The sequence below is a fragment of the Sitodiplosis mosellana genome, unplaced genomic scaffold (genome assembly GCF_009176505.1).
Source record: "Sitodiplosis mosellana isolate CC-2019 unplaced genomic scaffold, AAFC_SMos_1.0 Smas_scaffold_1, whole genome shotgun sequence".
Taxonomy (NCBI): Eukaryota; Metazoa; Arthropoda; class Insecta; order Diptera; family Cecidomyiidae; genus Sitodiplosis; species Sitodiplosis mosellana.
In genome coordinates this window covers 1,133,602-1,161,403 of record NW_022595244.1, presented here as the reverse complement: position 1 = coordinate 1,161,403, position 27,802 = coordinate 1,133,602, and the positions used below count along the sequence as shown (strand labels likewise).

Below are 27,802 nucleotides of genomic sequence, written 5' to 3'. Positions count from 1 at the left end.
GTGTCTCGTGCATTTTTCTTATCGAAGGACGTTGCTTATCGATTCGCATAAATGGTTACTGGTAAACAAAAATAGAGCCAGACTCAGAATGATACCGTCACAGCGGGCGTTTCTATTCATATTGACTTACCACTGAAACTTTAAAATAAATATCATAGACACAAACACACGAATAGAAGAAAAAAAAACAATAATTCCGTTCTGTGTGTGGGTCGTGATTGTTTTCTTGCACTGGTATGGTTTTTTATCAGTTGCGTTTCGGGAAATATTCGAAAAAAAGAAGGAGAATTTGCTACTTTTTTTAGTTCCTGTTTTGGTTGTTTAGTTTTTGCCGTCTTTTCCCCTCTTTCAATTGATAAGAATTGATTCCATTTAATTCAAATGCAAACCGAATACGAAATAAAAACTGTGTAAATGACACGAAAAATAACGGAGCGCGTTATCTAATCTAAACCAACTTGTGTGAATGTCTTCTCTCTCTCTCTCTCTCTCTCTCTCTCCATATACATTTTTTCCGCTGTAGAAATGAAGTGCAGGCGCACACTAAATATCAAAATTCCCTTTACCAATTTATCAGAAAGTGGCTTGCTTTTGTCTTTGATATGAGTTCGCGCGTTCATCGCACGTCACTCCATGATATTCATATCATATCAACGGCCGTAATCAAACATACTTTACAATCAGAGTATAAAATGACGAGCACTCCTTCACAATTAAATGTCATATCCAGAATTTGACAGTTGCTCTGTCAACGTCAGAAGATTTACTTCGGCGCTGCGGATCGCATTCAATTTTTTTCTTCTTCTTAGTTTTGTTTTCGGTAGCCGGTGAAGTTATACAGTGATTGTCGCGTTGAATAACATTTCTATTGGCAACTTGTTTTTTTTCTCTAATAAGTGTGTTTGAAATGGCGTTTTCAGTACGAAAAGCAATAAAAAGTGATATGCCAGCAATTTTAGGCTTAATTCAGGTCGGTTTAAAATACAGAGTGCACTCTTTTTGAGAAAACATTAATGAAAATCGTTTCGAAAGAGACATGTAATTTTTCACACTTGAGATGACAAAGTGAGGGCAAAGATTGTTTCATTTTGAGCTGAGTGATGTGACAACCAAAGTTCATTCCATGCGCAAATGTTGCAATATGATTTTGCGAAAATGCACAATCATCTCATTTCGGTTGCATTGTGCACGGGTTTGTCCTTGGTTTTACAGACAAGAAAAGAAGCAAAACCCATTTAGATTGTTAGCATGGAACCAATAAATACCTGCAACCGTAATGTATTCAAGTAGCCTCAACCGAACCGAATTGGTTTTCCATAAATTTAATCATTTCCGAGGACAAATTTACCATAAAAACGAGTGCACATACAACCACTGGCTTTTGAACACGACAACAACCAGAATAGAAGAAAAAGGAAGAAGAAGAACATTGTTTGTTTTATCGCCACTGCGCCATTTACCCGAAAAATAGTTTTTATATTTTCTTTGGTTTCTCTTTTTTGGCCTTTCTTTGAGTCTGTTTTGCTTTGCATCTTATTGCATGAATACTCAAACACAACAATATTATCGTCGTTTGTCAGTCCATTGCTGACTCAGCGCACAATTTGCCTGTTTATGTGAACTTAAAACCCTGAAACAAAGTCATCAAACGCTCAGTATGATTTCATTCAAACCAATAATGGCTGTGTATGAATGGATATGGCCGAATGTACCCATGAACCGCAAAAGGCTTGCACTATCCTCTCTCCGTTTTCTTTATTTGTTTTCCGATTAGAAATGCACCAAAAGTGTCGTAAATCTTGCAGCGAAAAAAAAATCAAACGAACGAATGAACAAACGAAACGGGGGAAAATGCCAAACTCTAGTTGCCTAATTACATTTTCCAGTTGTTGTGCGCAGTTTCTTGAAAACTAAAGTCTCATACACGACAGCAATCGCTGTTTCGTTGTCACAAGACTTTATTCCTTATCAATCGTCTGATTACTTCGTTTCACTCTTTATACTTCATTCTTGATCGGAGTGTCGAAAGTCAAAGGCCAAACTGTATTCTCTCGTTTCCATAAATATGATGTAAATCATCCGATTTTCCATTGGTTTCATTTTATTATAATGACTAACGGCTCAATACATGAGCCGCATGTGTTAGAAACCGTCAGCTTATTTTTGCTCTAACTAAACTTTTTAGGGAGAAGAATATTCTCGTGCTGTTTTTCAAATGACCTGATTTATGCAAATTCAACTCCGATCAATCGTTTTTGACGTCGACGTAAAAAGACGCGAGTTTCAGCAAAATAGAACTGTTGACATCGAATGGGAAAGGGTTTAACCCGAGAACTATTTCATTGAAGTGTTAAAATGAACGGTCTATACAAATATCAGGCTAAATATTTACAAAATCAACCCAATCGAACGAAACACGCACATACACACACAGAGTAAACCGATCGTTATCGCTTGGATTTGCCGTGAGCTTCGTTTTAAATTTTATGAAACCATAAATAATTGAAAAAAATGGAAATGTCATGATTCTCTATTGATCTATCGATAATAAAGTAAAGTATACAGAGTGCATGTGTACACTTCTCACCACGATGTGTGTCTGTCTTGTGGCCGAAACGAACAAAAAAAGGGAAAACATTTAATAGTAAATAAATTTTCGAACACGAAACGCGATAAGCGCAGCCGAATACACGATAACCGCGATGCCCAAACGAAACAGAAAAAAAAACCGAAAATGATAAGAAATAAGTCATGAATTGAATAAATGAACCTTTTTGTGACGTATTGTGGTGTATTTTTTTCCGTTCATTAGAGAGAGGGAGAAAACTAAGAGCCGGTTCAAAAGATTAAGGCTCTCCAATTGAATGTGGGAAATAATAATTGTTTACATATCAAAATTTGCTGTTTTTTCTATAGGAATTGGCTGACTTTGAAAAGATGCCAAATGGGCCACAGCTAACGCTCAATGGTAGGTTATCTTTGATTTTATCAACTGTTCATTATTAATAGACAATTTGACACCATAGACTTGTACAGAGACGGTGGATTTGACGGGAGCAATACTTCTCCACTATTTTTCTGCTTCGTCGCTGAGGGAACTGATTCATCGAACGGGTTAGTTGCTTCTTTTTTTTTTTATTAAATCCTTAGTATAAGCTCATGAAACTACGCTTCATTTGTACCGAAGAGAAAAAATAGAACGAAAAATACAATTAACGTCATTCGTCCGGAGAGTTTATTAATAAACTGACAACACTAACAATAAGTCAACGACCAGTTTTTATTCGAAATTGAAGTAAACAAGGCGAGAATTGGCTTATTACACTATTCGACATTCCACGAACATTGCAAATAAAATTAACGAGATTGAACCGTTTTCTAGAGGCGAATAAATATTTGCTGAAATATCTATTGATATTATATCGAAGTAATTAAAAGAATATCTCAAGCATTTCATTGACAATTCATGGAATATTTTCTGCATTGCGGTGGCAACATGACGCAGTTTTCCGAGTAGTTCGAAATACAATGTAACAAAATGTCGAATGGAATAATTTTTGCAGTTAATTTTTGGGCGAAGTTTTATCACTCAAATCAAAGAAATATTCACTTTGATTCATTTTCAAGTCAAGATCAGAAAAATTTGTAGTCAACTCCTGGAATATTTACTGTTTTTTTTTAAATTCATGACAATTATTCTTTTCAAAAATCACCAACGCCAACATCATGGAATGCATGATCCAAGCAATGCGTTCGAATGCCGGGTAAACAAATGTCGAGTGATAAGGAACGGAATGGCCATTTTTATAATATTTTCCTTCTTGTTATTATTTCTTCTTTTTTTTTCCTTAGCGAAAGAAATTGAAATGTAACTTCGCTCAAATATTTAATTTCCTTATCTGGATTAATGTGCTCGGTTGGGCTCTCTCGCAAACATACGGTCGTATGTGACTCAAGGCGGGTATGCTCATGGTGGTGAACCGACAAAAGATAAGAATGTCGATCAGAACAAAAAAAATATGAAGAAAAAGAGAGAGAGACATTTGCCTTCCTTGTGTTTGCGGACTTTTATTGTTTTGGTTGCACATCGTCGTCGCCGTTTCCTTTGACTGTCAAATGCTATGCGACCAACTATACAGTAATTTGTTGCTTTTCTATGAAATAGATTTTTATTGTATTTATGTGGACAAAATTGTACATTACAATCTTTGAGCCCCGACAAACGTTTTAAATATAGAAATTTAGAGGAAAAAAAAAACAACTGAATTGAAGATTGAAAAGGAATGGAACGAAAAACGACATTCTTCTACAACTTTTGAGCTCTTGAATTTTTTTAATTGAATCAAAAAGGTGATCGCATCTAAAGGTTCTTTCTCACTTTTTTTCCACACAGCTCATCACTAGGAATCGTTGGATACGCGCTGTGCTTCTACACATACTCAACCTGGCAGGGTCGAAGCGTATTTTTGGAAGATCTTTACGTGAGACCATCATATCGAAAACAAGGCGTTGGAAAGTTATTATTCATTGAGATTGCGAAACATGCCAAAGAGATGAATGCAAATCGTTTGGAATTGCATGTCCTCGATTGGAATCCAGCACGAAAATTTTACGAAAAATTGGGTGGCAGCAATTTAACCGAAAAGGAAGGCTGGCATTACACTCGCTACGACCGCCAAGCAATCGAGTCGATCGCAAACGGCACCAAATGAAACCATAAACTTCATTGAATCAATGTAAATTGTGCATAAATGTTTATGCTTATATTTCAAGGAGCATTGTACTTAATAGTTTATAAACAATATATGAAAAATCAACATGTTTGAATATAAAAAAATATATTCATTAGTTTTGATTTAAAAAAATGGGTGAGTGATGATTCATTCTCATTGTGAACAAGTGATGGTTAGTATATTCTGTTAAAATAAAATATATGCTCAAATTGTTGGCATCATTAATAGAGTAACCTAAACAATGTCAACATTATCACGGTACATTCAAGTACATTTTTATGCGGAATTGAACACGCCGAGTGAAATTGAGGTTTCAATCGCTTGGTGGGCTTGTACTAAATGATCATCCAATTTTTCACGGCGAATGAATGTCTCCGGACAAACGAGACACTTGTAATGTTTCAGTGGCTCTCCCTGGTCTCTCTCGTGTGTTTTTTGGTGAGTTGTCAAATTGTACCTTATTAGAAGAAGAAAATAGAGAGAAAATTGCGTGAGTAATTCTCATATTAAGCCTTTAACAACTTCATGTCCATGAGCATTGAGCAGTTGTATACCTTTGAGCAAATTTTTGACCACAAACTTCACATTTGAATGGTTTTTCCCCAGTGTGAGTTCGCATATGCCTTGCGACGTGACTGTTTGAACGAAAATTGGAACCACACACCGTACATTTTTTCGGTCTTTCACCAGCGTGAATCTTTTTATGGACATTAAATGATGCAGTATGGATAAAACGCTTGCCGCAAACGTCACACTGGAAAAATTTTGAGGCGATTTTCATTTCATTTATGGCAAAAGTCTACTTTAAATGTTCTATGATTTGATAAATTTGTTTTTTTTTTTGGATTTAAATTGCTTTTTTCTTTCATTCATTGTATCATTTACCTGATGACGTCGTTCTCCACTGTGGATTCGCATGTGTCGAACCATACCACCTCGTTGTGTGAAAGTTTTTCCACACAAATTACACTCTATAAAATGGAAAGCAAAATTGAATAAATATTTTTTATTATATACCTAGTGATTGAATTGTCTAAATTTTACCAAACGGATTTTTGTCGATATGCTTCACAATGTGCACACTGAGAGCGCTCTTTGATCGATATGTCCGGCCACAATAGTCACATGAAACTTTATTTTCCAAAATTGGTGCATCTTTTTGGCTATCGAACTTTTTGTTAGACCCATTTTTATCATTTCCAATCTTCCTCTTCATTTCATTGTCTCTTCCATTCTGTGGTTCGAGATCCAAATTCAACAGTTCAATATTTGGTTTTCTCTCCACGTCCACATCATTATGTCCAGTGGCCATTTCAATCAACACCTCATTAACTCGATCTCGATCCCATATGATTCCATTGCTAATAATTGGACGTTGGTCATCTGCCTCAAATTTTATGGATTTATTTTGGAATTGTGCATGCAACTCTTTTTCAATTCGTTGACTTTGCCACACCAGACGGTCGTACTCTTCAATTTTCTCGGCACATGTCGTGCAAAAGTATTCACACTCGACATCGGCCACAACACGTAAACATTTCTCGAGAACAGCAGACAATGGCATCGCCAATGTGCTCGCGATGTTGAATCCACGGTTCTTATCAATAGCCACACAGGGCATATCACAAATAAAGCATTTAAACGAAATTGACGCCATTCGAACACACGTCTTACAGTTTTGGCAGTAATACATAAAATGTTCAATGACGACAAGCGAAAGAGAAATTGCCCAGGTATAAAACTTATCTAATGAGTTTTTTTATATAAATTGAATGCTGGGGAAATGACAACATTTCAACACGACGTGGACGTGTCACGCGTGAATTTTGACATAAATTTGTTGAGTGTAAATATCACAACTGAATTTCGTTCTGTTGAACTGAAGCTTTCACATAATTTGGAATCTATGATCGCAGTTCGTTAGAAAGGGGAGGGGTACATAGTGAAAACACACACAAACAGAGAGAATTATATAAATTCATCGATGTTTAATTTCATAGCTTGCTTTTTCTTACATTGTTATTGATGGAAAATTATCCATGAAGAATATTGCTTGTTCTTATTAACATATAAATATAATTCGGGATTTTTGTTTTAAGAATTAGTCATTATTCGATATTCGTGCAATTAGAAATATTAACAAAACCAATAAATGAATCATTTCAGAGGATCCGATGTAATAAGTTCGCCAACATCTTCAACGTATTCAACGTAGATTTCTTCTTTCGTATATATGTTTGTTTTCAAACGGTCGATGATTTTTTGAGTGACTTCGCTGTTGGGACCATGTTCAGCAAGGGCGCAAATGTCGTCATCACTGATGCGATGTTCTTGTCGCAGGTGTTTGTTCAGTTTCTCACGGCGTGGGAACGCTTCGGAACACATTACGCACCTGTGATTTCGTGACTGCGGCCGGTGGATACCTTGATGTGTGTTGTAATGTGTTTTCATGTTGTATCTAGGAAAGAGACACAGAGAATGAGAATCGGTTGGGATTGAAATAACCGTTTGTTGGTAAAATTGGATTCTTCATGTACAATTGAATTGAATTGATTCAGTCAAAAATCAAACAAAAATGCAAAAAATTCAACTAATGCATGAGATTTTCAATCCAAAAAAAAATTGGTGACTTGCACGTTGACTTAAGAAGCAATTAGGTTTGGACATTCCCTTACCTTTGAGCAAATTTTTGACCACAAACCGGGCATGCAAAGGGTTTCTCTCCAGTATGGGATCGCATGTGGCGTGTCATATGAGAATTGGACCGAAATTCGGAGCCACAAATGTTGCACTTTTTCTTTCGCTCATTGGTATGGATCATTTGATGCATGTGGAACGATGAATAGTGAATGAAACGCTTGCCGCAGACATCACACTGTAAATACACGCATTGTTTTTAGAATTCAGAAGTGTTTGAGCACAAAAATCGTTGATTCATTTACCTGATGGGGTTTTTCGCCAGTATGCATTGGCATGTGTCGAACCAAAGCACCTCGTTGTGTGAAGGTTTTACCACAGACGTGACATTCTAGAAAAAAAACCAAAATCGTTTCAAAATTAAAGAAAAACGAAGTGTCAAGGTAATAGAGTGAAAATTTCAGTCTGAAAAGAAATAATTTCAACGTACCGTGAGCATTTCGACCGTTGTGTGTGCCAAGATGAACACAAAGCGCTGACTTTGATTTGTACGATCGGCCGCAAATATCACACACCAGCCGTTCAATGTCTTCAATGTGTTTAATGGTTTTGTGTTCTTCTAGCTCCAATGGATTTTTGGCAACAAACTCACACTTGCGACACTCTAATTCGTCATTTTCAGTCGATTCCGGTGATTCAGTCAATTTTTCTATTTTGAGTTTGGTTTTAGTTGATCCAACTTTAGTGGTGCCTTTTTTCCTTTTCGGTTTATGCGTTGCTACCTTTGGTGTACTGTTTTGAACCGTTTGTTCGCCACCATTTTCATTGGAAAATTCTTCAGTAGCTGCTGCAGTATTTGGTTCTTCAAGAGTTTCCTCTTTTGGTTCTTCAAGAGTCTCCTCTTTTGGTTCTTCACCTAAATTAACATCATCGGATTTTGCTTCATAATCATCCAAATACTCAACAACCATTTCGTCGTACGTTTCGTTGAGTTCGTCATTTGACGCTTCCGAGAGGATTGTTTCGTTTTCCATCTTTAATTGTTCACTTTGGATTAATCCGTTTGCATCTGGATCGTCGATTATTTCAGCATCTAATAAATAACACGTCGCTTTTCTCTGATACAATTCAAATAATTCGGTTTCAATTTGTAAACTAAGCTGAACCAGCTGATCGTAATCTTCAATTTTGATCATACACTCTGCACAAAAGTATTCACTGTCCGCATCGACCACCGTTCGTAAACATTTTGAAAACACTGATGCTATTGGCATCGTCAAACGACGTGCAATATTTGATCCAATATTTCTGTCATCGTTCGGACAGTCCACGTCACAAATGAAGCACTTTACTAAATTAGAAGCCATTTTTGATGGATATGACACACTTCTATCCGTCAGACGATCTTAATTCTTATTTCGAAATCATTAATGAAAAATGAAAGTTTTCGAGGGAACTGAATAAATAAAGCCAAATGAATGCTATTGTTTATGGACTCAATGTGTCAATTCGTATGACAGTTCGCTTGACACGACGTAACGATTGTAACGCGTGAGTTCTGGTTCGAATTGCTGTTGTGAATATCATTTTGTTTTTATGATTCAAGCGAGAGACTTTATATTTATGAATTTTTCTTTTAAAAAACGTTTGAATTTTAATTTTAAAAACGAATTTTCCAAATCCAAAACACAATCGTTTTTTTTGCTTCCAGTTCAGTAGTCACACTTTATTTCATTGCAACTAAAAATCCATGTGACAGTTGTTTGCGGTTATGAACCGCGTTCCAAACCGAAACTGGTAACCATATGTCAATGTGCCTCTGTTTTGGTTCGAATATGTGCTTTTGACAGTTCATTCATTGTGATGATAAGGCTCATAATAGTCGAACTCTTCAGAAGGAAAAAAAAACCTTTCGTCAAATAATGAATTTTTAAAGTCCACCAGAAATATCGTAGCGTAGTTTGCCTTTTAAATCAATTTAATCAGGAGACCAACAAAAAATATGCTGTGTTCAAATGTTTGATTCAAGGAAAAGTTTATAGTTTATGGGTAATGCATTTGTTCGATTTTTTCCCCTTTCGATTAAACGCAGAATAATACACATATATAAAGACAATTATATAATTATGTGCGATGTGTATATGTCACTGTCCGCACGTAGACCATCGTATCGATAGCAGAATACTTTATTTATGTTTTGATTTTCGCAGCCGTGTCAATGCATTCGTGACAAGATAACATTTTTCGATGATTTTAATTCGAGTGTTCGCTTTCATTTGGTGTAGGGACTCTACTGAGAGACGACATGGTGCAAACTAATAAAGCAATCAACAATGGATTATGGCACATCAATTTACAGGAATTTGTGTGTGGATGGGGTGCTTCATTCATTAACATCTCCGTCACATATCCCGTGTACAAAATTATGTTTCGACAGGTAAATGATTTTTTTCAATAGGCCAAAGTTGAACAGTTGATAACATCCAAATATTCTTCATTTTCCATTTTTATCAAACCAAAAACAGATGTTGCATGGTGTTGAGATAAAATCAGCTGTTCAAGAGCTACGGCATGAAGGTTTTGCATTTCTTTACCGTGGCATTTTGCCACCACTTGCACAACGAACGGCTTCTTTGTCGCTTATGTTCGGGCTGTACGATGGAACCAAGCGTCCACTAGTCAAACTAGGACTTAACGAGTATTTGGCGAAGGGTATTGCCGGAATTACTGCTGGTAAGTTAAGCTAATCGGCAGTGCAATTAAAAAAATAATTTTTTATAGTTGATTACTTTTCCAAATGTCAAGACGAACATTTCAATATTCAGAGCGTTGAATACTTAGTCTTTATATCATTATATAATGAAAAAAAAAACAAATTTAATGATAAATTCAGAAAACGCCTCAATAATAGTGAATTTGATCTCGTTTCAGGTACGGTTGAAGCAATCCTGATGCCATTCGAACGGATTCAAACCCTTCTTGCCGATTCACACTATCATACTCACTTTAAAAACACATCGCAGGCATTTCATTACGTGTGTATGAACTATGGTTATGGTGAATTGTTCCGTGGCATAGCTCCGATCCTCCTGCGAAATGGCCCATCCAATGTACTTTTCTTTATACTGCGTGAAGAAGCGGCTGCAAATCTTCCGAAACGTGTAAGTATTCAAGAAAAATCCATATTCCAATCATTTTCTCACAATTTTTACCTCCAAATGTTAGGATGATCGTGTGACTCAATCGGTGCAGGAGTTTTTGTCGGGAGCATTTATTGGCGCCTTTCTTAGTACGTTATTCTATCCGTTAAATGTTCTCAAGACAAAGATGCAGGCCACATTAGGTATACCGAACCAAAGTATGAGCGAAGCATTTAGAATATTGTATGCGGAACGTGGTTCAAAGATGCGTAACGTTTACAAAGGCTGCGGTATCAACGGTACGAGAGCGTTTGTTTCGTGGGGCATCATAAATGTATCGTACGAAGGCATTAAGCGACTCTTTTTCTGAGCTGATTATTCAAAATGGACAATAACAAGTGAACGTTTAGTAACTATGATAGTATGATATTCTGGATGCACAAAATATATGTAAATGCCTTGAAAGCCAATGCATCGTGTGATTACTTGAGAACAATGAACCGATCATCAGTTTTTCAATTAAATTCGAATTGTTGACAACTGCCCTTAGCTAATAAGGATCCAAGTGATCGAGTAATTATACACAAAACAGATACTATTTGGATATGTGTGATAAACGCTACCGAAATTAATTTTTTAAATATCTTTTAGTTAGTGTAAACATCGTTTTTAAACATCAATTTCAATCAGTTACCAGCATACAGTCAACGGATACGTTATCCAAACTTCTACCTACACGAATAAATTTAAGTTCAATGTTTTTAGTTGTATCTATGACTGATTCTTTTTTCGATTGGCATGCATAAAAATAATTTGCGAATGTAAATCGCAATTTGATCAGTTTCAAAACATTTGATGTTTTTGCTATTGTTTACTTCTAAATTTGCTTCCCAAACACTCTGTCATTGTAAATACTTTTCATTTGTCGGAATGAAATTGATTGAGATAATCACCTCATTAATAATAATGATTATTGGAGAATTGACTGAAATAAAGAAAAACATATTCAAAATGGGTTTTTGTTCATTTGAAATTCGGGATCAATGACATCACCAAAATCACTTATTTCGATTGTAAACAAATATCAAACAAGTGTTTTCCGGAATGACATAGCAACGACGGTAAATTATTTCTATACAGCGTTTCCAGGCACTTATCGATCCAGCAAATATCTGGAATACTGAAAATTCAAAGTGAACCAAATTGGACGTACTACGAATTCTTTCTTCATTTAAACAAAACGAAAATGCTTTTCAAGGCTTGCCGGAAGAAAAAACATGAGGCCAAACCGGGCGAAATTTTGGATCAAGTCATTTCACAGTCGTCATCCATGGCCAACAAATGTTTGCTCTATAAATTGGCAAATTACAAACGCGGTAAGTAGACATATCATTTTCAATGGACAAAAAAACTTGAATTAGAAAAACGTCGAGCCATAACATTGATTAGAACTAAAACGAACAGAATAAATTGTTTATGATTTTAAAAAAAGGTGGTGATCTAATCGATGCGTTTCAAAAAGGAGGTCAAATGGCCGTTGAAACGCTGATTCGCGAGCAATTCGGAACATTTATGTATAACAATGGCAAAGGTCAAGTTATCAATCGAGCCGAGTATTTACGTTGGAAGTACATGGACAACAAAGAAGTTGTTATTCCCATTGAAGCTTCGCTTTCGAACCATGATCCACTCGGCAAATGGTACGATTCAACAACATGGAAATTGAAGATTTTGAAAAAAAAAATTAAACGTTTTTACTTCTCTTGCTAAAAAAGGTACGATCACAATGCATGTTGGAAAATGCAGTATCGTGGCTCATTGGGTGAAAGTTTATTGCATGTGTTGATCATTTGCGATACGAAAATCCATACGAAATTAGCCCGAATTCTGTTGCGTGTCTTTCCGATGCTTTCCGTTGATGTAATGGAAGGCGAAGAATATTTGGGCGGAAGTGCATTGCATTTGGCCATTGCGTATAGTAACAATAGCCTGGTGGCTGATCTCATCGAAGCTGGCGCTGATGTTAATCAACGGGCGATTGGTAAATTAATTCAAATATATATAACCGAAAACGATCTTTTTTTCAATAAAACCAAAGGAATTTTCTTGTGTCAACAGGCAGTTTCTTCCTACCACGCGATCAACAGGGCAGCAGACCATCGAAAAACACCGACTATGAAGGTCTTGCGTATTTGGGTGAATAGTACGATTCAAAAGAAAAATAAAAAAAAAATTGGCAAATGGACTTTCAAATTTTTTTTCATTGTAGTCCATTGGCTTGGGCTTCTTGTTGCGCGAATGAGTCGGTTTACAATTTACTATTGGACAATAACGCTGATCCGGATTTACAAGATTCTTTCGGCAATATGATCCTGCATATGGTCGTCGTTTGCGATAAACTTGTCAGTTGGAATATGAAATCATTTCCGAGAATATTTATCATCAAACTTATCCACTTTTTTAAAACTCGTTTTAAACATTGACTAGGACATGTTTGGTTATGCCTTACGTCATCCGAAACTGCCGGCAAAGAATGGAATGATGAACGCGGCAGGATTAACACCACTGACTTTGGCTTGTAAATTGGGTCGGGCTGAGGTGTTTCGTGAAATGTTGGAGCTATCTTCTCGAGAATTTTGGCGTTATAGCAACATCACGTGTTCGGGCTATCCGCTAAACGCTCTCGATACATTGTTGCCTGATGGAAGAACAAGTGTGTAATTCATTTTCAAACTTTTTTACTCAAAACTAACTAACTGGCTGATGAAATCAAATATTACACATCCAACAGATTGGAATTCAGCTCTGTTCATCATTTTGAACGGAACGAAAGAGGAGCACTTGGATATGTTAGATGGAGGGATTATTCAGCGTTTATTGGAAGAAAAATGGAAAACATTTGCCAGAGTAAATTGCTTGCATCTCAATTTTCATTTCAATATTTATTTTTTAAATAAAACTCCACATTTTACTACATGCAGAATCAATTTCTAAAGAGATTGCTAATCCTCTTCGTGCACTTATTCTTTCTATCGCTATCGGTTTACACGAGACCGGCCACTGAAAATTTACAAAACAAAGAGTACGAAGAGAGTCGCACTGATCGCACTACAGCCGCTGACGGTGGTTCGGATAAAGATGAGTCTAGTGAGGAAGAGGATGATCCAATGGGCATAACAAATATGATTCGTTACTTTAGTGAAGTGGCCACATTGGCTGGTGTATTGAGCTATGTCGTTTTTCAACAGGGTGATGAAATCAAAAACCAAGGACTATTCCCATTTTTGAAACAATTGGTAAGCGGAATAATCTTCAAAATGAAAATCAAGTCTGAAAAATTATTTTGACATCCTTTTGTTTGTTCAGGCACACGCACCGGCTAAAGCGATATTCCTTATATCAAACATTATGATACTGGCGTGTATACCGTTTCGAATAATCGGAGACACAGATACGGAAGAAGCGATTTTGGTATTTGCAGTACCCGGCAGCTGGTTTTTGTTGATGTTTTTTGCTGGGTACGTCTTGTACTAGAGATTGACTTTGCGATGACAGGGCAACTGAAATTATTTTGAAAACAATTTTTAACGTCATTAATTTTATGAGTTTCATTATTCAAGCATTTCTTCCAATATTTTCTTGCAGAGCGGTTCGTCTTACTGGCCCCTTCGTGACGATGATTTACTCTATGATCACTGGTGACATGTTCACCTTTGGCATCATTTATGTAATTGTTCTCTTTGGATTTTCGCAAGCATTTTATTTTCTGTACAAAGGTCATCCGCAAGTTGATTCAACGCTCTTTGCCACTTATCCAACCACGTGGATGGCGTTATTTCAAACTACTTTGGGCGATTACAATGTAAATGTCAAGTTCTTTTTGAAGAAAAAATCTTTTATTCATCTTTCCGACAAATATTTTACTTTCTCTCCACAACTGTACTCCAATCAATAGTACTCCGATTTGAATAACACCACCTATCCGAATTTGGCAAAAACGGTTTTCGTTATGTTCATGATTTTCGTGCCGATTCTTCTGTTGAATATGTTGATCGCTATGATGGGTAACACATACGCGCACGTCATCGAGCAATCGGAGAAGGAGTGGATGAAACAATGGGCAAAGATTGTCGTCACGTTGGAGCGAGCCGTTCCTCAAGTTGACGCTCAGAAGTATCTTGAAGCATATTCTATTCCATTGGGTCCATCAGATGATTCAGGGTACGAAACGCGAGGTGTTATGGTGATCAAAAGTAAGGCAAAAACTCGTGCAAAACAGAGAAAGGGTGCCGTTTCAAATTGGAAAAGAGTTGGTAAAGTGACGTTGAATGCGTTAAAGTCCAGAGGATTGACGGGTGAAGAACTGCGTCGCATCATGTGGGGACGGGCAAGCATCACTTCACCAACAAAGGAGTCAAAGAAGTTTGTATTCAAATTTAATAAAAAATCAGCAAAAAATTAACAAAAATCGCTCTTTCCTCCATTGACGACGCAAATAAGAAAGAGAGCAAATAGAAAAAAGAAGATATGAATGGAATCCTATTTTAATTTCAGAAAAATGACGCAAAAACTCAATGTAATTCAACAAACAGCTAATGCAACTACTGTTTCTTCGACTGGAGCATTGGGCACAGCTGTGGATCGAATGTCTTTCGCGCATGACATTGTGATGATGACCGACGATGCAATAGCCATTGGTTTGGGTATCGACGCACAGGTAAAATAGAAAACGTCTTCAAGTAAATCAAAGAGTCAATTTCAACGTAATTAATTAAAATCACATACAGAATCCGGATAGACCGTTCAAAGATCCACTACGTGAATTGATTTTGATATCAGAAAATAGTTCGGCCAAAGTTGATGATAGTTATGCAACAAATTTGGCGAAGGAAGCCAGCGATTTTGTTTTTTTGAGTAATATCAAGGAGATTCATTTAGAGACAAAGGCCGCCATACCAAAACCAGCCACTCTGATCACCCCGGTTGCTCCTATCACTCCACTAGACGCAACTGGTGTTAAGAGTTTATCAGCGGCTTTCCAGGATAAAAGCAATATGATAGATCCAGTGAAAGAGCGCGAGTTTTTGATGAAGATCAGTGCAATGGAAGAATCCGACACGGAAGGTGTTATGAATGTTGAACGGCCCATTTTGGGTAAAGTCTCACTGATCCGCCGAGCAAAATCGGCTGTTTCACGTAGCATAATTGAACGTCGAATCAACGATAAGCATCCATTGTTCAGTGTTGCTTGGGAAAATCAAAAGTCCATTGCTAAAAGTGAATCGATTGCCAAACCGGATTCACACACAATTGACATTAACGCCGACGATGATGAGCAACATGGATCCGATGATGATATGCCAACACCCGAAGAAGTCAAACGTCACATGGAACTGTTTCACCTGAGAAGGGGCCAGCCGCCGCCAAGTGCAAAGTTAGAACAAAATCGCAAATCAAAACACTCGAAGTGTCGTTCGGCTAAAACGAAATCCAATCGGTATTATTCGTTGAACTACCTTTTTTCTAAATTTTGTGTTAATTTTCGAAATAATTTTTCAACTTTTACAGTGTCGCTCCCACCGACGACGATTTGGAGCCATCTGCAACCAAGAAATCGAGTCGCATTCGATCGGCAAAATTCACATCGAGAGCGGAACAAGACGAAGAATCATCTCCTGACCCACTAGAACCATGGAGCACTCGAGATTTACTAAACATCAATAAAATTCTAGAATCTTAAGATCATTTATTCATAATAATCATTCCATGCACATCTCTCGTCTATACAATAAATTTATTAAAAAGGCTTCACTTTCAAAAAGAAACGTAAACTGATTTTATTGCACCCAAAGAACGTTCAATGCATCTTATGAATTCAATCGTGTTGTTTTCTATTTGCAAATGTAGTAAAAATAGCGAGTGTGAGTGATTGCTTTGAAAATTGTCTTTGTTCTTCGGTATAAATAATAAAATGCTTTGCATTCAAACTGCAATCAATCCTAAATTCTAAATTTATATTCATAAGTTTGTTCAAAACTGACAATGTTTAACGCTTCCATGTGATTTTCATTTCACGGATGTGCATAAAGGCCACTTTTCGTTTGGTTTTGTTGTTTTTGTTGTTGTAGCCGTTGATGTCGCTGTGCTCTAGCTTCACGTCGCTTTTCGCGAATCATTGCTTTGGTGGCTTCATCGCTCACTTCATCCCATCCGGTTTCAACATTGTCCTCATTATCCACATCGCTCCAGTCTTCTAATTCGGCCGTTTGTAAACGGGGAATGATTGCCGCACTCGTTGCTTGTAATCGCGAGAAATTCTCGGTGGCAGCTTTATTCTGGTCAATGAACATTTTTTTCGGTTTTACCACTTTTGGGACCATGTCCTTTTGAAGCAAAACGAAACAAAAAAGGAATAATTAGATAGATTAGGATCAAGTCAATGAGTGATGCCGAGGTACAAACTTGGAAAAAATCTACGGATGGCTCTTGGTTTTCTTCACCAATATTTGGTTTCGCCAATTTTTGTCGATACTGTTCGATGTGCTCACCGACTGTTCGTGGTGAGTCGTCCCACGAATTCCAGTCACGCTCATCCTACAATCGAATAGTAAAATAGATTAATACTTTCATTAACAAGTGGCACTGTATTTTTTTATTTTGTTTTACCTCATTTCGATGCCTTGAACAGTTGCTACTTTGTACTACATTTACACTAGTTAAAACCTCACAATCGCTAAATGATGACTTTCGCCGGCGTGAAAAACAACATAATGCCCGCCGGAATAGTGTGATCAGAGACAAGAGAAGTGATTTAAAGCGGGAAAGCATGTGGATCAGAATCATCGCTTTTTGTGCCAAAAAACAGTAAAATTTTTATTTGTTCACGGAGCCGAAATAAAACACAACAATCGAAATGAAAAATAAACAATTTTATGCAGATGTGTGACAAATGTCATTAGTGTGCTGGCAGAGAGTGAGAGAAAGATACGGTACACATGGTGCTATCACACTCAAATGTCACACGTACTTACGTCTGCTTCATCTAGAGTACCGTACTTAAGCAATTGGTTCGTGTTCAGGTTAAACGAACTGTTTTCTTTCATTTTTCCCAAAGCAAAGAAAGGTGAATCCGCATTTCAGTCATTTTAATTGGGATAGTGAATGCCCAAAATAATCCAATGCAGAATTGAAGACAATATTTACCATATCTTTATCGAAATATTTACCTCTTTGTTTAGCATGTCGGACCGATATTGTCGGCTGATGGAACTAGAATTGGTTGGTTATAAAAAGAGTTATCGAGTCCACAGCGAACTCGTCGCATCAATTGCTTTTTCATTATCAATTGATTTATTACATTAATACTTTTTCGGTTGAGCTTTGAACATCACACTACGTTGCTACGCTATTAAAAACTATGCGTCCGGCTACTCGTTCGTCGTTCGTTTCAATTTAATTATCACAGGCTATCAAAATGAATCGTAAACAAGTAAATGCATGGCTTCAATTCACGTCCATGTTCAATCAATATAATTTGTTATATATGTGTATACAGTTTCTTTTTTTGGCATATTCAATAACTGACTGTTTTGGTAATGTTTTCTCTTCTTTCTCATCGTTTTCTTCTTGGACATCTGCCCGAAACGGAATTAATTTCACACTTAATTTCCTAGTCTAACTACTAATGAAAAAAAAACAGAAGAAGTAGGCAATGTAAAAGGCTAAAAAATCAAAGAACATTTGTGTTTGGTTCATAAATATAAAAGTTCAGTTATAAATCTTGTTGCTGACGATCAAATATGATGTATGGTGCCGGTGGAGGTGCTTTGTGCGAGTTTTTCCGTGCTGCATGCCATTTCATAGGTTGGTGGCGGTTTCAAAAACGAAGACAATCGCGGAAAGTTGCCGATGTGCTTGGTGGCAACATCATAAGTGGGTGGTAAATCAATAACATGAACACAATCAATGGAATTGGAGCGATTAGACGTAATTACTTCATCTTCGTAACGTTGACGGTCCCATCGGCACATGCCCATTTTATGAACGATACAGCCGCACACCAGTGAACTCAGCACTAGAAATGAAAATCCAAAAATCAACACAATAAATGTTGAACGGCTTTCGGCTGTTGACTCATGATCAGTCTGTATGTTTGCATCCAACAATAAAGCCAGCAAAATCAGTGTCGGCACCGTTATTATGGCCACAAAAATGTCGACATATGGATTTCTAGTACTCTTCTGCAAAATGAACAAGGAAAATAAAACGAAGGATGAATAAAAAAAAACAAAGTAAATTGACGTAACATGAAAATTGTCACCAAATGACAAATTGTCACTGACAACAAAGAGTTGAAAAAACAACCGGAGAAATGCATGTAATTACTGTGATAATAAACTGTGTAAACATCAATATAAAAAAAACGAAGAAAAAAAAACACTGAATCGTTTATCACGATTGCAATCGAATTGAATGCGACATCAAACGCAGATCGATTGAAAAATGAACTTATCGACACACACCATTTTTGTCAACTCATTCACAATTCAATAATATAATTTGTCAATTTGCATCGCTCGTTTGCTCACGATGCTGAATACTAATAGAAGATGATGAACAAACAAACAAGTCTTATTTTCGTTTCGATTGTGACGTGATAAAGACGATGTATAAATGCTCCCATTAAAACAACGTTTGTTTACGAATTGCGAATTGCACAAGCAAAACACATTAACATAAGGTGAAAGAAAGCAAGTGAACGAGGGAGAGAGAGAGTAAGCAAAGAAAAAGATGATAAAGCACACAAGCACGCACACACACCGGGAATGGTTATCGTCAAGGGGCAATCCACTCAAAAGTAATACATAATACCTGCGAAGTAATACGAAGTAATACTAGGTAAAAAATAATACTATTGTTTGAAAAAAGTAATACTAAAGTAATACAAGGTAATATTTACATTAGTATTATTTAAAGTAATACTAATACACAGTAATACTTTTGAGTGGTTTGCCCCTCGGTTATCGCTCATTCGTTCGGCTTCCCTTCAATTATACAATTGCTTATCAATTTCAATAATTTTTCCAATCGCAATACTTTTTTCGCAATGTTTTGCATTTATTTCTGTGATGCACACACAATAACGTACACTTAAACATATCGACGAGTTATGATAACGATCAGGAAATATTGAATGAAGAGCAGAAATTTATTTTTAAAAACATCGATCGATGTTCAATTTCCTATTGCACGAATGACGAGCGCACGCCGGGAGAGGCGCGCGCGTGCTTTTTTCCTGATTTACCATTCGAAATCGCGCGCACTCACACCAAACACACCTGTGAACCAATTTTGTGTTCGATTCATGATAATAATAACAAAAACATCTTTTCAATAAATTCGACAATGAATGAACCGCGCTGATGCGGCGATACACTTACTACAATATTTGTATCGGTTGTTTCCATTTTCGATAGCATTAACATCTAAAATCGATGCAAAATCGTTCATTCAAATTAAAGCGCAATTTTCCGATGTATTTATGGAGTATCACCACAATCTATCAGCACAATAGAACCACTGTTTTTGATACACAATTTTTCACGTGATGAGATAGATCACCGAGAAGAAGAAATACAGTCTGTAATAGCGCACACCCAGTTAAGCTATGTTCAAATAACAATTCGCATAGAGAAGGAAAATTCTTATTATCTCGTTGTATTTCTTCCTCAACAATTTATAACACTTTAATCACTTGGGATTTTATAAGTATTGTTTTTTATGGCTTCTATAAGTTTTTGTTGTTAATATACACGACCGTATAATCCATGCGGTGGCAAGTGACGGCAACTGCTTCACATTGTTTCCACTACTGAAACTCGGACGGCGGCGATGGCGGCGGAACACACAAAACCAAGTTGAAACACAGGCAACTTTGATATAGACAGCGAATGGTTCTTGTCGTCTCGAGAACTATCGCCAAACTGTTTGCATATTCCTGTTTACCTCGCCATAAACGCAGTTTACAATGAATAACTAAATTTGCTTAAATGTTTCTCTTTTTTTTGCACTTGGCGAGAGGGAATTCGTCGAGAGTATATATGTGTGTGTTTATATGCTCCTGGTACGAGTGTTACACACCAACAACTGTCTCAATAAATGCTATGTTGTTACTGCTGAGGACAAACAAAGTATTCAAATGTGTTGTAATTCGCACAAATTCTCATTTGCCATTCCGATCCGTAGCGCGGTTTGTTTTCTTTTGGTTCTGCGATGTGTTATGAGTACACACAGCAGATACTCTTCTTTTTATTTCGTTATATTTTTTGGAATTTTATTACGTTCAAATTCTACCACTTCATCTCTGCTATCTAATCAATTTTGGGGTTCTAGCTATTGCGAGATAAGACTGCCGAAGAAAACATTGAATTCACGAAGAGATTGCATTTGTTTTGAATTTCAGAATTTAAATCTCAACGGCTACGTGGAGAGAACGATTCTCACAAAATCGTACGAAAGATTGAGCGAACGAACGAATGAACGGCAACAAATACCCAATTTATTTTATATTTGAAGGCATATTGCAAGCGTCAAACTCACATATGTGGTAAACAACAAGAGAATGCTATATCAACGTATATTTCCTGAATATTGCTTTACTTGCATTTTGTATCAAATTCAATGACTTCATTTACGATGCAAAGTGAAACGTACGATTCGATCAGCAAAAAAATCAATCAACATGATGCACGTACTCGTGCGAGATAAGATATGGGGAGAGAGAAAAAAAATCAAAGGTTCCGTCTACAAATATAAGCAAAATATAAAGACGACCGAGAAACAACAGCCGCACATCATCTTTATTCCAGTTGTAATCTATTCCAAATGAGAAGAAGAAAAAAATCATTGACATAATTTTCAAATTGTCGTCTCGATGAAATTTGATCTATTCAATGAATTTTGCTTCCAGCATTCAGGCTATCAGCTGCGATGTGTAATATCAGCACAATGAATTGGAACAATGCTTAACGCAGATATGTGTGTGACATTTTCTATAGAATTCGTTGTTTACAGTCGCAAAACAGTTATGCTGCTCACGTCGGAATTGTAACAGACGGAACAATATTCATCATTGTAGTGCACCATTTTTCGATTTAAACCAAAAAAGTTGTCGTGACAGAAACAAACCGAAAAAAGTTTTCATTTTTTCGACAGACAAAGAGGAAAAACATGGAAAAAATAATGAAAATATTACTTTTGATTTGTTTTGCATCAGCTCTGGGCTCATCAACTGAACCATCAAGACCGTGTCGGTTGAGAAAATTCGATGCTGGATACGTTTGTGTGTGTACGAATGATTATTGTGATACTTTGAACTTACCGGAATGGAGCGATGCAAATGAATGGATGCTTGTGACATCGACAGAATCAGGTCAACGTTTTAATTTTTCGTTTGGCAACTTCAAACGGCAACATGGCAATTCCGCAACCATTTCAAACGAAACTCATTGTGAAATTAATCAAAATGTGTTACATCATGAGGTGCTCGGTTTTGGTGGATCAATAACGGGTGCGGTTTCGTATCTGCTCAGCAAATTGTCAGCAAATTTACGTGAATGCATTTACAAGAGTTATTACACAAACGACGATGGGATGGGATATACATTGATGCGTATGCCAATCGGAGGTAAATGTACAAGCAATCAATTTTCTATGTACTTCCACTTTCTCTGAATGATGAATATCCGTGCAAACACAGGTTGCGATTTTGATTTGGTACCATGGACATATAACGAAACACCTGAGAATGATGCACATCTAAGCAATTTCACCGAATTACATTCAAAGGATGTGCTCCGAATCAATTTAATTAAGCAGTTGATGAACGTATCCCGAAATTTTGATATTAAAATTGTTGGCGTTACATGGAGTCCGCCGAGATGGATGAAACAGAAAGGCGAATGGCCCGGAAAAAATGATAACCGCTTGAAAACCGAATACTACCAAACTTGGGCTGACTACCACTTGAAATGGCTTGATGTAATGCAAAATGCTGGAATACCTATTTGGGCAATTTCAACTGGAAACGAACCAAATTTTGCTCATTTCACTCCGTTCATGGGTTTGAATTGGAGGCCGAGAGATCAAGCGAAATGGATAAGCCAACATCTTGGACCAACGCTGAAAAATTCCAAACATGCCGCCGTACAAATACACACATTCGATGATAATCGTGATACTTTGCTGGCTTGGCTCAATGAAATGAATACATCGACAGATGCACTGAGCTATGTTTCAGCAATCGGAGTTCATGGTTACTTTGATAAGGAGACATCACCAACCATTCTTGATGAAACAAAAGCCAAATTTCCAGATAAATCCATTCTCCAATCCGAGATGTGTTTTGGGGTGACAGGCCCTCTTTCTACTACAGGGCCCATACTAGGTTCATGGACACATTTTGAAGAATTGACAAATATGCTTTTCGAAACTCTTACGCACAACGTAAATGGATTCCTCGATTGGAACATCATGTTGAATATGCACGGTGGACCGAATTACATGAACAACGTTGTCGATGCAATGATTATCGTTAACGATGAATTCACCGAAATTTATAAGCAGCCACTTTTCTATGCGGCAGCACATTTCACGAAGTTCATCTTGCCCGGCTCTCGACGTATTCAAGCAATCATTTCAGGAGATAATGTGGGTGATTTAAGCTCATTAGCCTTTTTACGACCAGACCATAAGGTGGCTGCTATTTTCTATAACAAACATGAACAAAACACCATTTTTCTGCGTATAAATGATAAGCGTAAAGGAACTTTTGATATTCAGATTGAGCCAAAATCACTCTATACATTAATTTATTTAATTTGAGTGCACTTGATCTTGAGTAGCATCACCTAAAGAAGAATTGAAAATAGAAAGAGAAAATAAATAAAGAAGAGATGTTTCGATTTCGTGAAATGTTTTTTTTGCGATGATAAATCGTCTCAATCATCATAAAGGTAAATCAATTTAAATGCACGATTCCCATTGAATGAGCACGTTTTGATATAAAAAAATTGGTGCGCATAAAATCTGCAGCTCTGGAAAATTCTTCCATAGAAAAATGTAGGTTGATTTTGTAAAAGTATCTACTTCCCTCGAATGTCTGAATTGGTTTATTTTTCTGACCATTATTAAGGTCGAATTGCAAATTAAACTGAATTTGTTTATGATAATTCTGATTTGTTTGCCATTGACCGCAAGAATATTTTCCACAAGACAACAATCTGTAGAGTCATTCATTCATTCAAAGGCACCATTTTTAGGATTTTTAAAATATTTAACCTAATTTAAAGTCAATCAAAAACAGCTTAACAAATATTTTATCGCTATATCAAACAAATGAAAAAACAGCGTGGTTTGAAAGTAAGAGAAAAGTATTGGTTTCAAACATGCTAAAACAATTGTAAATTGAGTAATGTTCGCTGCAAGCACTTTTTTCGCTCCAATGCCAGAAAAGACTTTGGCTTTTGAATGTAATTCGATGAGTAATAAATTGTTTCCTTTCAATGACCGCAATTTGAGGTGTTTGCTTTGCGATTTGAATTTGACCGACATAAAAGGGCTTATAAAAGCATCGAAAAAAAATCTGTCGGCTAGAATTCGAACAGAACAGTGCGGCAAACGAGTTTGGTTCAAAATTGTGCGACAAATTCAAGCGGTTGCAATGCAAAAGTGGAAAATTCTCTCTTTTTTCGTGTCAGTAATTGTTGTAACGGCAATTGCATCGCGCACACGAGCGCGCTGCCAAGTAAAAGAAGTTAAATATGGTTATGTTTGTGTCAACGATGAAAACCATTGTGATAGCCTAGGTGTTTCAGAACCAAGTGGCAATCAATATTTGTTGGTCACATCGGCGAAAAAGAAAGTTCGATTTGTGCAAAAAATGGGAAAATTTGGACACAGTAAAAGTAGCAAAAAATGTCGATCGTTAATAAAAGTGGATCCATCAATAAAATATCAGACGATTCAAGGCTTTGGTGGTGGGTATATAGAAAAAAAAATTTCTTTTTCAAAGTTTCATATAAAAAACTCTTTTTTTTTACGCCAGACGCTTTTTTTATGAGAAAAAATGAGTATGGATAAAAAATCTTTCATGAAACTTTTTCTTAAAAAAAATCGGAAAGTTTCGGAAATAGCGTAATAGGCATTACAGTTTTTTACTTCTATAGGTGGGTATACCGGAACGGTGACACATTTAGTGAATCAATTGTCACCGAACATGCGAAAGTGTTTGTTCACTAGCTACTTTTCACAAAGTGTTGGTGCCGGTTATACGTATCTGCGCGTGCCAATCGGTGGAACCGATTTTGACCCATTCACTCCGTGGGCATACAACGAATATCCGCAAAATGATGCCAAATTATCGAATTTCACACAGCTTGACAGCAGAGATGTGGAACGAAATGCTCACATAAAGGAGCTTATGCAAGTATCAAAAAATTCGAATGTGAACATACTTGGAGCGACTTGGGGCCCACCGCCGTGGATGAAATTCCAGGTTGTTTCAAAAAACTGTTTATATTTTTTTTTGTGAAACAACCCAAAAAAAAATAGGAAGCTGACCAACAATTGTTGGATTTTTTCTATTATTTTTGGGCGATTTTCTTATTTTGACGAAATTTTCACTATCCGAAATTCCAGAATCATTGGAATGGTGGCGTCGACAATCAACTAAAACCAGAATACTATCAAACTTGGGCTGATTACCATTTGCGGTGGTTGGAATTGATGCAAAATGATGGAGTGAACGTGTGGGCGATTTCAACTGGGAATGAGCCTGCGTCAGCAGGTCAAATAGAATTTCAGATATTGAGTTGGAATGCAAGTGATCAAGCCGTTTGGATTGCTGATAATCTTGGGCCCACATTGAGAGATTCCAAGTATTCAAATGTCAAAATACATGGATTCGATGATAATCGTGATTTGGCACCAGATTGGATTAAAGGAATGGAATATGGTGCCAAAGATGCATTTGATTATCTTTCAGGCTTAGAATTTCATGCGTATTCGGATAAAGCACTCGGACCGGAAATTCTCGATCATTTTTCACGGACATATCCAAACATACAAATTTGGTACGAGTGTCATACACTAACAACTGCCTCAATATAGGCTATGTTTTTACTGCTGAGGACAAACAAAGTATTGAAGTGTGTTGTAATTCGTTCGAAAACAGGTACTCGGAGAACTGCTTCGGGGCTTTCTTCATGACACCTTATATAGGGCCACAGCTTGGTACATGGGGACGATGTGAAAAATTAGTTTCGACTTTGATTGAGAATTTTAGCCATTCAACAGTTGGGTATGTGTGAATCAAACTTTTGAGAGAAAAACACTTCTTTTTAACACTAACAATGGTCAGGGAAAAATAATTATTTAAAAAAAATCTTTTTGCATCATTAATGAAGATTCCTGACAGCATATCCATGTGTTCTTTGATGAAATAGAAAAAAATATTTTCCAACTAAAACACTTGAAAACAATTGCGAGTACTATTTGTTTTGCATTTCTTTCTTGAATCATCATGAGCAAACTCAAACAAAAATATATTTAGTTTAAACGACGTCTACCAAAAGAGCTCAACAGACGATAATTTAGAATCTGTTTGGATTATTTAAACTAATGAAATATTTTAATGGAATAACTTATATGGTTGTTCGACAAACAAACTCCATCATAACATAATCGTATTGCAAATTATTTACTGAACCTGATCTGTTTGTGTTGCCGCCTAGATATCTTGACTGGAATTTGCTGTTAGATCACAAAGGAGGACCGAGTTATGTTAACAATGCAATTGATGCATATATTATTCTCAGCGAAAATGGTAAAAAAATGTACAAACAACCGACGTTCTATGCCATGGCGCATTTCTCCAAGTTCATATTGCCCGGTTCGGTTCGCATTGATGCAAACCTATTAGAATGCGGAAGTTCAAAGTTGAAAACGATAGCGTTTCTCCGTCCCGACAATAAAATCGTTGTAATTGTGTATAACAGCGCTATACGCTCAGTTGAAGTAACAATAAGGGATAAATCAAAGGGGAATATCAACTTGAAATTGAAACCAAAATCAATCAACACATTGGTTTACGAGGTGGGATCAGCGTCTAAATGTAAATCGGGAAAACAATGTTAAACTCAATTACATCAAAATCATTAAAAAAAAATAGAAAACATGTATCTATAGATAATTTATACGCAGACATACATATATCACTATAAATTATATTGTATACAATAAATAAAAAAAAATCTCGTCTCATGAAGACGTTAAATGTAATAAAAATCACGTGAGTAAAAACACACGCGCCGTAATTAGATTAGATAAAAATTAGTTCGTGAATATTTGGAGCTAGAACGCGAAGAGTTTGTAGTTGAACTACACATTTGATGTTTTTTATGAGCTATCCTTGACTTTGTGAATATGGACTAACTCGTGAAAATGAAATTCAACCGATAGTGTGTACGCTTTGAGCACTATTTTTATCTTCAATGAATGAACACATACCTTTGAACTGAATCACTATTACATGACATGAGCAAACAACGTGCTATATTTCCCAACAATGATAGAGAGGTTTACAATAATAAAATCGGAGAAGATTACTCAGTATGTACAATAATTGATAAAACGTAAGTATTTGCATTGATTATATTAATATATGGATAATTTTGCATAACAAATCAGTGCGCACCAGATTTGGAAATTTGTCTCCATTTATTTCACTATGGCATTGACATCTCTCTGCAAATATTCATTCTCGAGTTGGACCTACTTTGGTTTTACCACAAACAGTTGAATCAATATTTGATTGTCAAATAAATCTCATCCCGTATTTGATACGTTCTGTATTGGTTTTTTTTTTTGCAAATCTCTGAATTATTTCCATATTTGAACGATAAATTTTCATTGATTGGACTGAATGGTGTTGAAAAATACTATTGTCAACATTCGATTAGATTTTTTTTATTAGACAGTAGCCGACATATCACGGCAGAACAATTTTTTGAACTTGAGTTTTTCAAAGTATTTTTCAGTAAAATAAATCAAAATAGGGGGAAAAAATTAAATATTTTGTCGTCTAATGACTGTCGTTCTAATAACCTCAATTTAAACTGTGTGTTGACTACACAGTACACATGGAACTAATTATGTTTAAAGGAAAAAGGCATACTAACTCTGCATCCCGAATTGCACACTTAATTTCAAATACAGTTCTGACTAAATTGTTTA

General features: G+C 36.4%; 9 protein-coding genes across 10 annotated transcripts; 5 read left to right on the top strand and 4 right to left on the bottom strand.

Moving 5' to 3' along the window:
- Positions 1-728: 728 nt before the first annotated feature.
- LOC129570148 (thialysine N-epsilon-acetyltransferase-like) lies at positions 729-4,837 on the top strand. Its single transcript, XM_055449634.1, has 4 exons — positions 729-970; positions 2,917-2,968; positions 3,027-3,114; positions 4,394-4,837. Exons 1-4 carry the CDS (start codon positions 908-910, stop codon positions 4,710-4,712), a joined length of 522 nt encoding a protein of 173 aa, XP_055305609.1. The 5' UTR covers positions 729-907; the 3' UTR covers positions 4,713-4,837.
- On the bottom strand, positions 4,732-6,532 carry LOC129570142 (zinc finger protein 311-like). Its single transcript, XM_055449621.1, has 4 exons — positions 5,778-6,532; positions 5,619-5,704; positions 5,288-5,487; positions 4,732-5,190 (listed from the first exon to the last, which is right to left on the bottom strand). Exons 1-4 carry the CDS (start codon positions 6,424-6,426, stop codon positions 5,010-5,012), a joined length of 1,116 nt encoding a protein of 371 aa, XP_055305596.1. The 5' UTR covers positions 6,427-6,532; the 3' UTR covers positions 4,732-5,009.
- A 169-nt stretch (positions 6,533-6,701) lies between these two features.
- LOC129570094 (zinc finger protein OZF-like) lies at positions 6,702-9,106 on the bottom strand. The gene is made up of 4 exons (XM_055449522.1): positions 7,861-9,106; positions 7,676-7,761; positions 7,409-7,608; positions 6,702-7,191 (listed from the first exon to the last, which is right to left on the bottom strand). Exons 1-4 carry the CDS (start codon positions 8,735-8,737, stop codon positions 6,891-6,893), a joined length of 1,464 nt encoding a protein of 487 aa, XP_055305497.1. The 5' UTR covers positions 8,738-9,106; the 3' UTR covers positions 6,702-6,890.
- Positions 9,107-9,209: 103 nt separating this feature from the next.
- Positions 9,210-11,522, top strand: LOC129570077 (mitochondrial nicotinamide adenine dinucleotide transporter SLC25A51). Its single transcript, XM_055449470.1, has 5 exons — positions 9,210-9,419; positions 9,656-9,807; positions 9,896-10,103; positions 10,302-10,531; positions 10,596-11,522. Exons 1-5 carry the CDS (start codon positions 9,416-9,418, stop codon positions 10,878-10,880), a joined length of 879 nt encoding a protein of 292 aa, XP_055305445.1. The 5' UTR covers positions 9,210-9,415; the 3' UTR covers positions 10,881-11,522.
- A 65-nt stretch (positions 11,523-11,587) lies between these two features.
- LOC129570061 (uncharacterized) lies at positions 11,588-16,250 on the top strand. Its single transcript, XM_055449445.1, has 14 exons — positions 11,588-11,886; positions 12,003-12,210; positions 12,286-12,551; positions 12,629-12,713; positions 12,780-12,912; positions 12,998-13,223; positions 13,302-13,417; positions 13,492-13,806; positions 13,877-14,028; positions 14,156-14,372; positions 14,466-14,932; positions 15,065-15,227; positions 15,298-16,007; positions 16,079-16,250. The coding sequence occupies exons 1-14, from the start codon at positions 11,757-11,759 to the stop codon at positions 16,248-16,250; spliced, it is 3,360 nt and encodes a 1,119-aa protein (XP_055305420.1). The 5' UTR covers positions 11,588-11,756.
- On the bottom strand, positions 16,237-17,683 carry LOC129570082 (uncharacterized). The gene is made up of 3 exons (XM_055449484.1): positions 17,177-17,683; positions 16,973-17,104; positions 16,237-16,893 (listed from the first exon to the last, which is right to left on the bottom strand). Exons 1-3 carry the CDS (start codon positions 17,351-17,353, stop codon positions 16,582-16,584), a joined length of 621 nt encoding a protein of 206 aa, XP_055305459.1. The 5' UTR covers positions 17,354-17,683; the 3' UTR covers positions 16,237-16,581.
- Positions 17,684-18,000: 317 nt separating this feature from the next.
- LOC129570088 (uncharacterized) lies at positions 18,001-21,044 on the bottom strand. 2 transcript variants are annotated; one of them, XM_055449497.1, is made up of 2 exons: positions 19,951-21,044; positions 18,001-18,750 (listed from the first exon to the last, which is right to left on the bottom strand). In XM_055449497.1, exons 1-2 carry the CDS (start codon positions 19,993-19,995, stop codon positions 18,304-18,306), a joined length of 492 nt encoding a protein of 163 aa, XP_055305472.1. In that variant the 5' UTR covers positions 19,996-21,044; the 3' UTR covers positions 18,001-18,303. The 2 variants fall into 2 exon arrangements, with proteins under 2 accessions (XP_055305472.1, XP_055305482.1); XM_055449507.1 differs by lacking the exon at positions 19,951-21,044 and adding an exon at positions 18,896-19,038.
- A 535-nt stretch (positions 21,045-21,579) lies between these two features.
- LOC129570070 (lysosomal acid glucosylceramidase-like) lies at positions 21,580-23,475 on the top strand. The gene is made up of 2 exons (XM_055449457.1): positions 21,580-22,196; positions 22,269-23,475. Exons 1-2 carry the CDS (start codon positions 21,740-21,742, stop codon positions 23,390-23,392), a joined length of 1,581 nt encoding a protein of 526 aa, XP_055305432.1. The 5' UTR covers positions 21,580-21,739; the 3' UTR covers positions 23,393-23,475.
- Positions 23,476-24,727: 1,252 nt separating this feature from the next.
- LOC129576780 (lysosomal acid glucosylceramidase-like) lies at positions 24,728-26,704 on the top strand. The gene is made up of 4 exons (XM_055462458.1): positions 24,728-25,064; positions 25,208-25,641; positions 25,743-25,868; positions 26,302-26,704. The coding sequence occupies exons 1-4, from the start codon at positions 24,786-24,788 to the stop codon at positions 26,702-26,704; spliced, it is 1,242 nt and encodes a 413-aa protein (XP_055318433.1). The 5' UTR covers positions 24,728-24,785.
- The last annotated feature ends 1,098 nt before the right edge of the window (positions 26,705-27,802 follow it).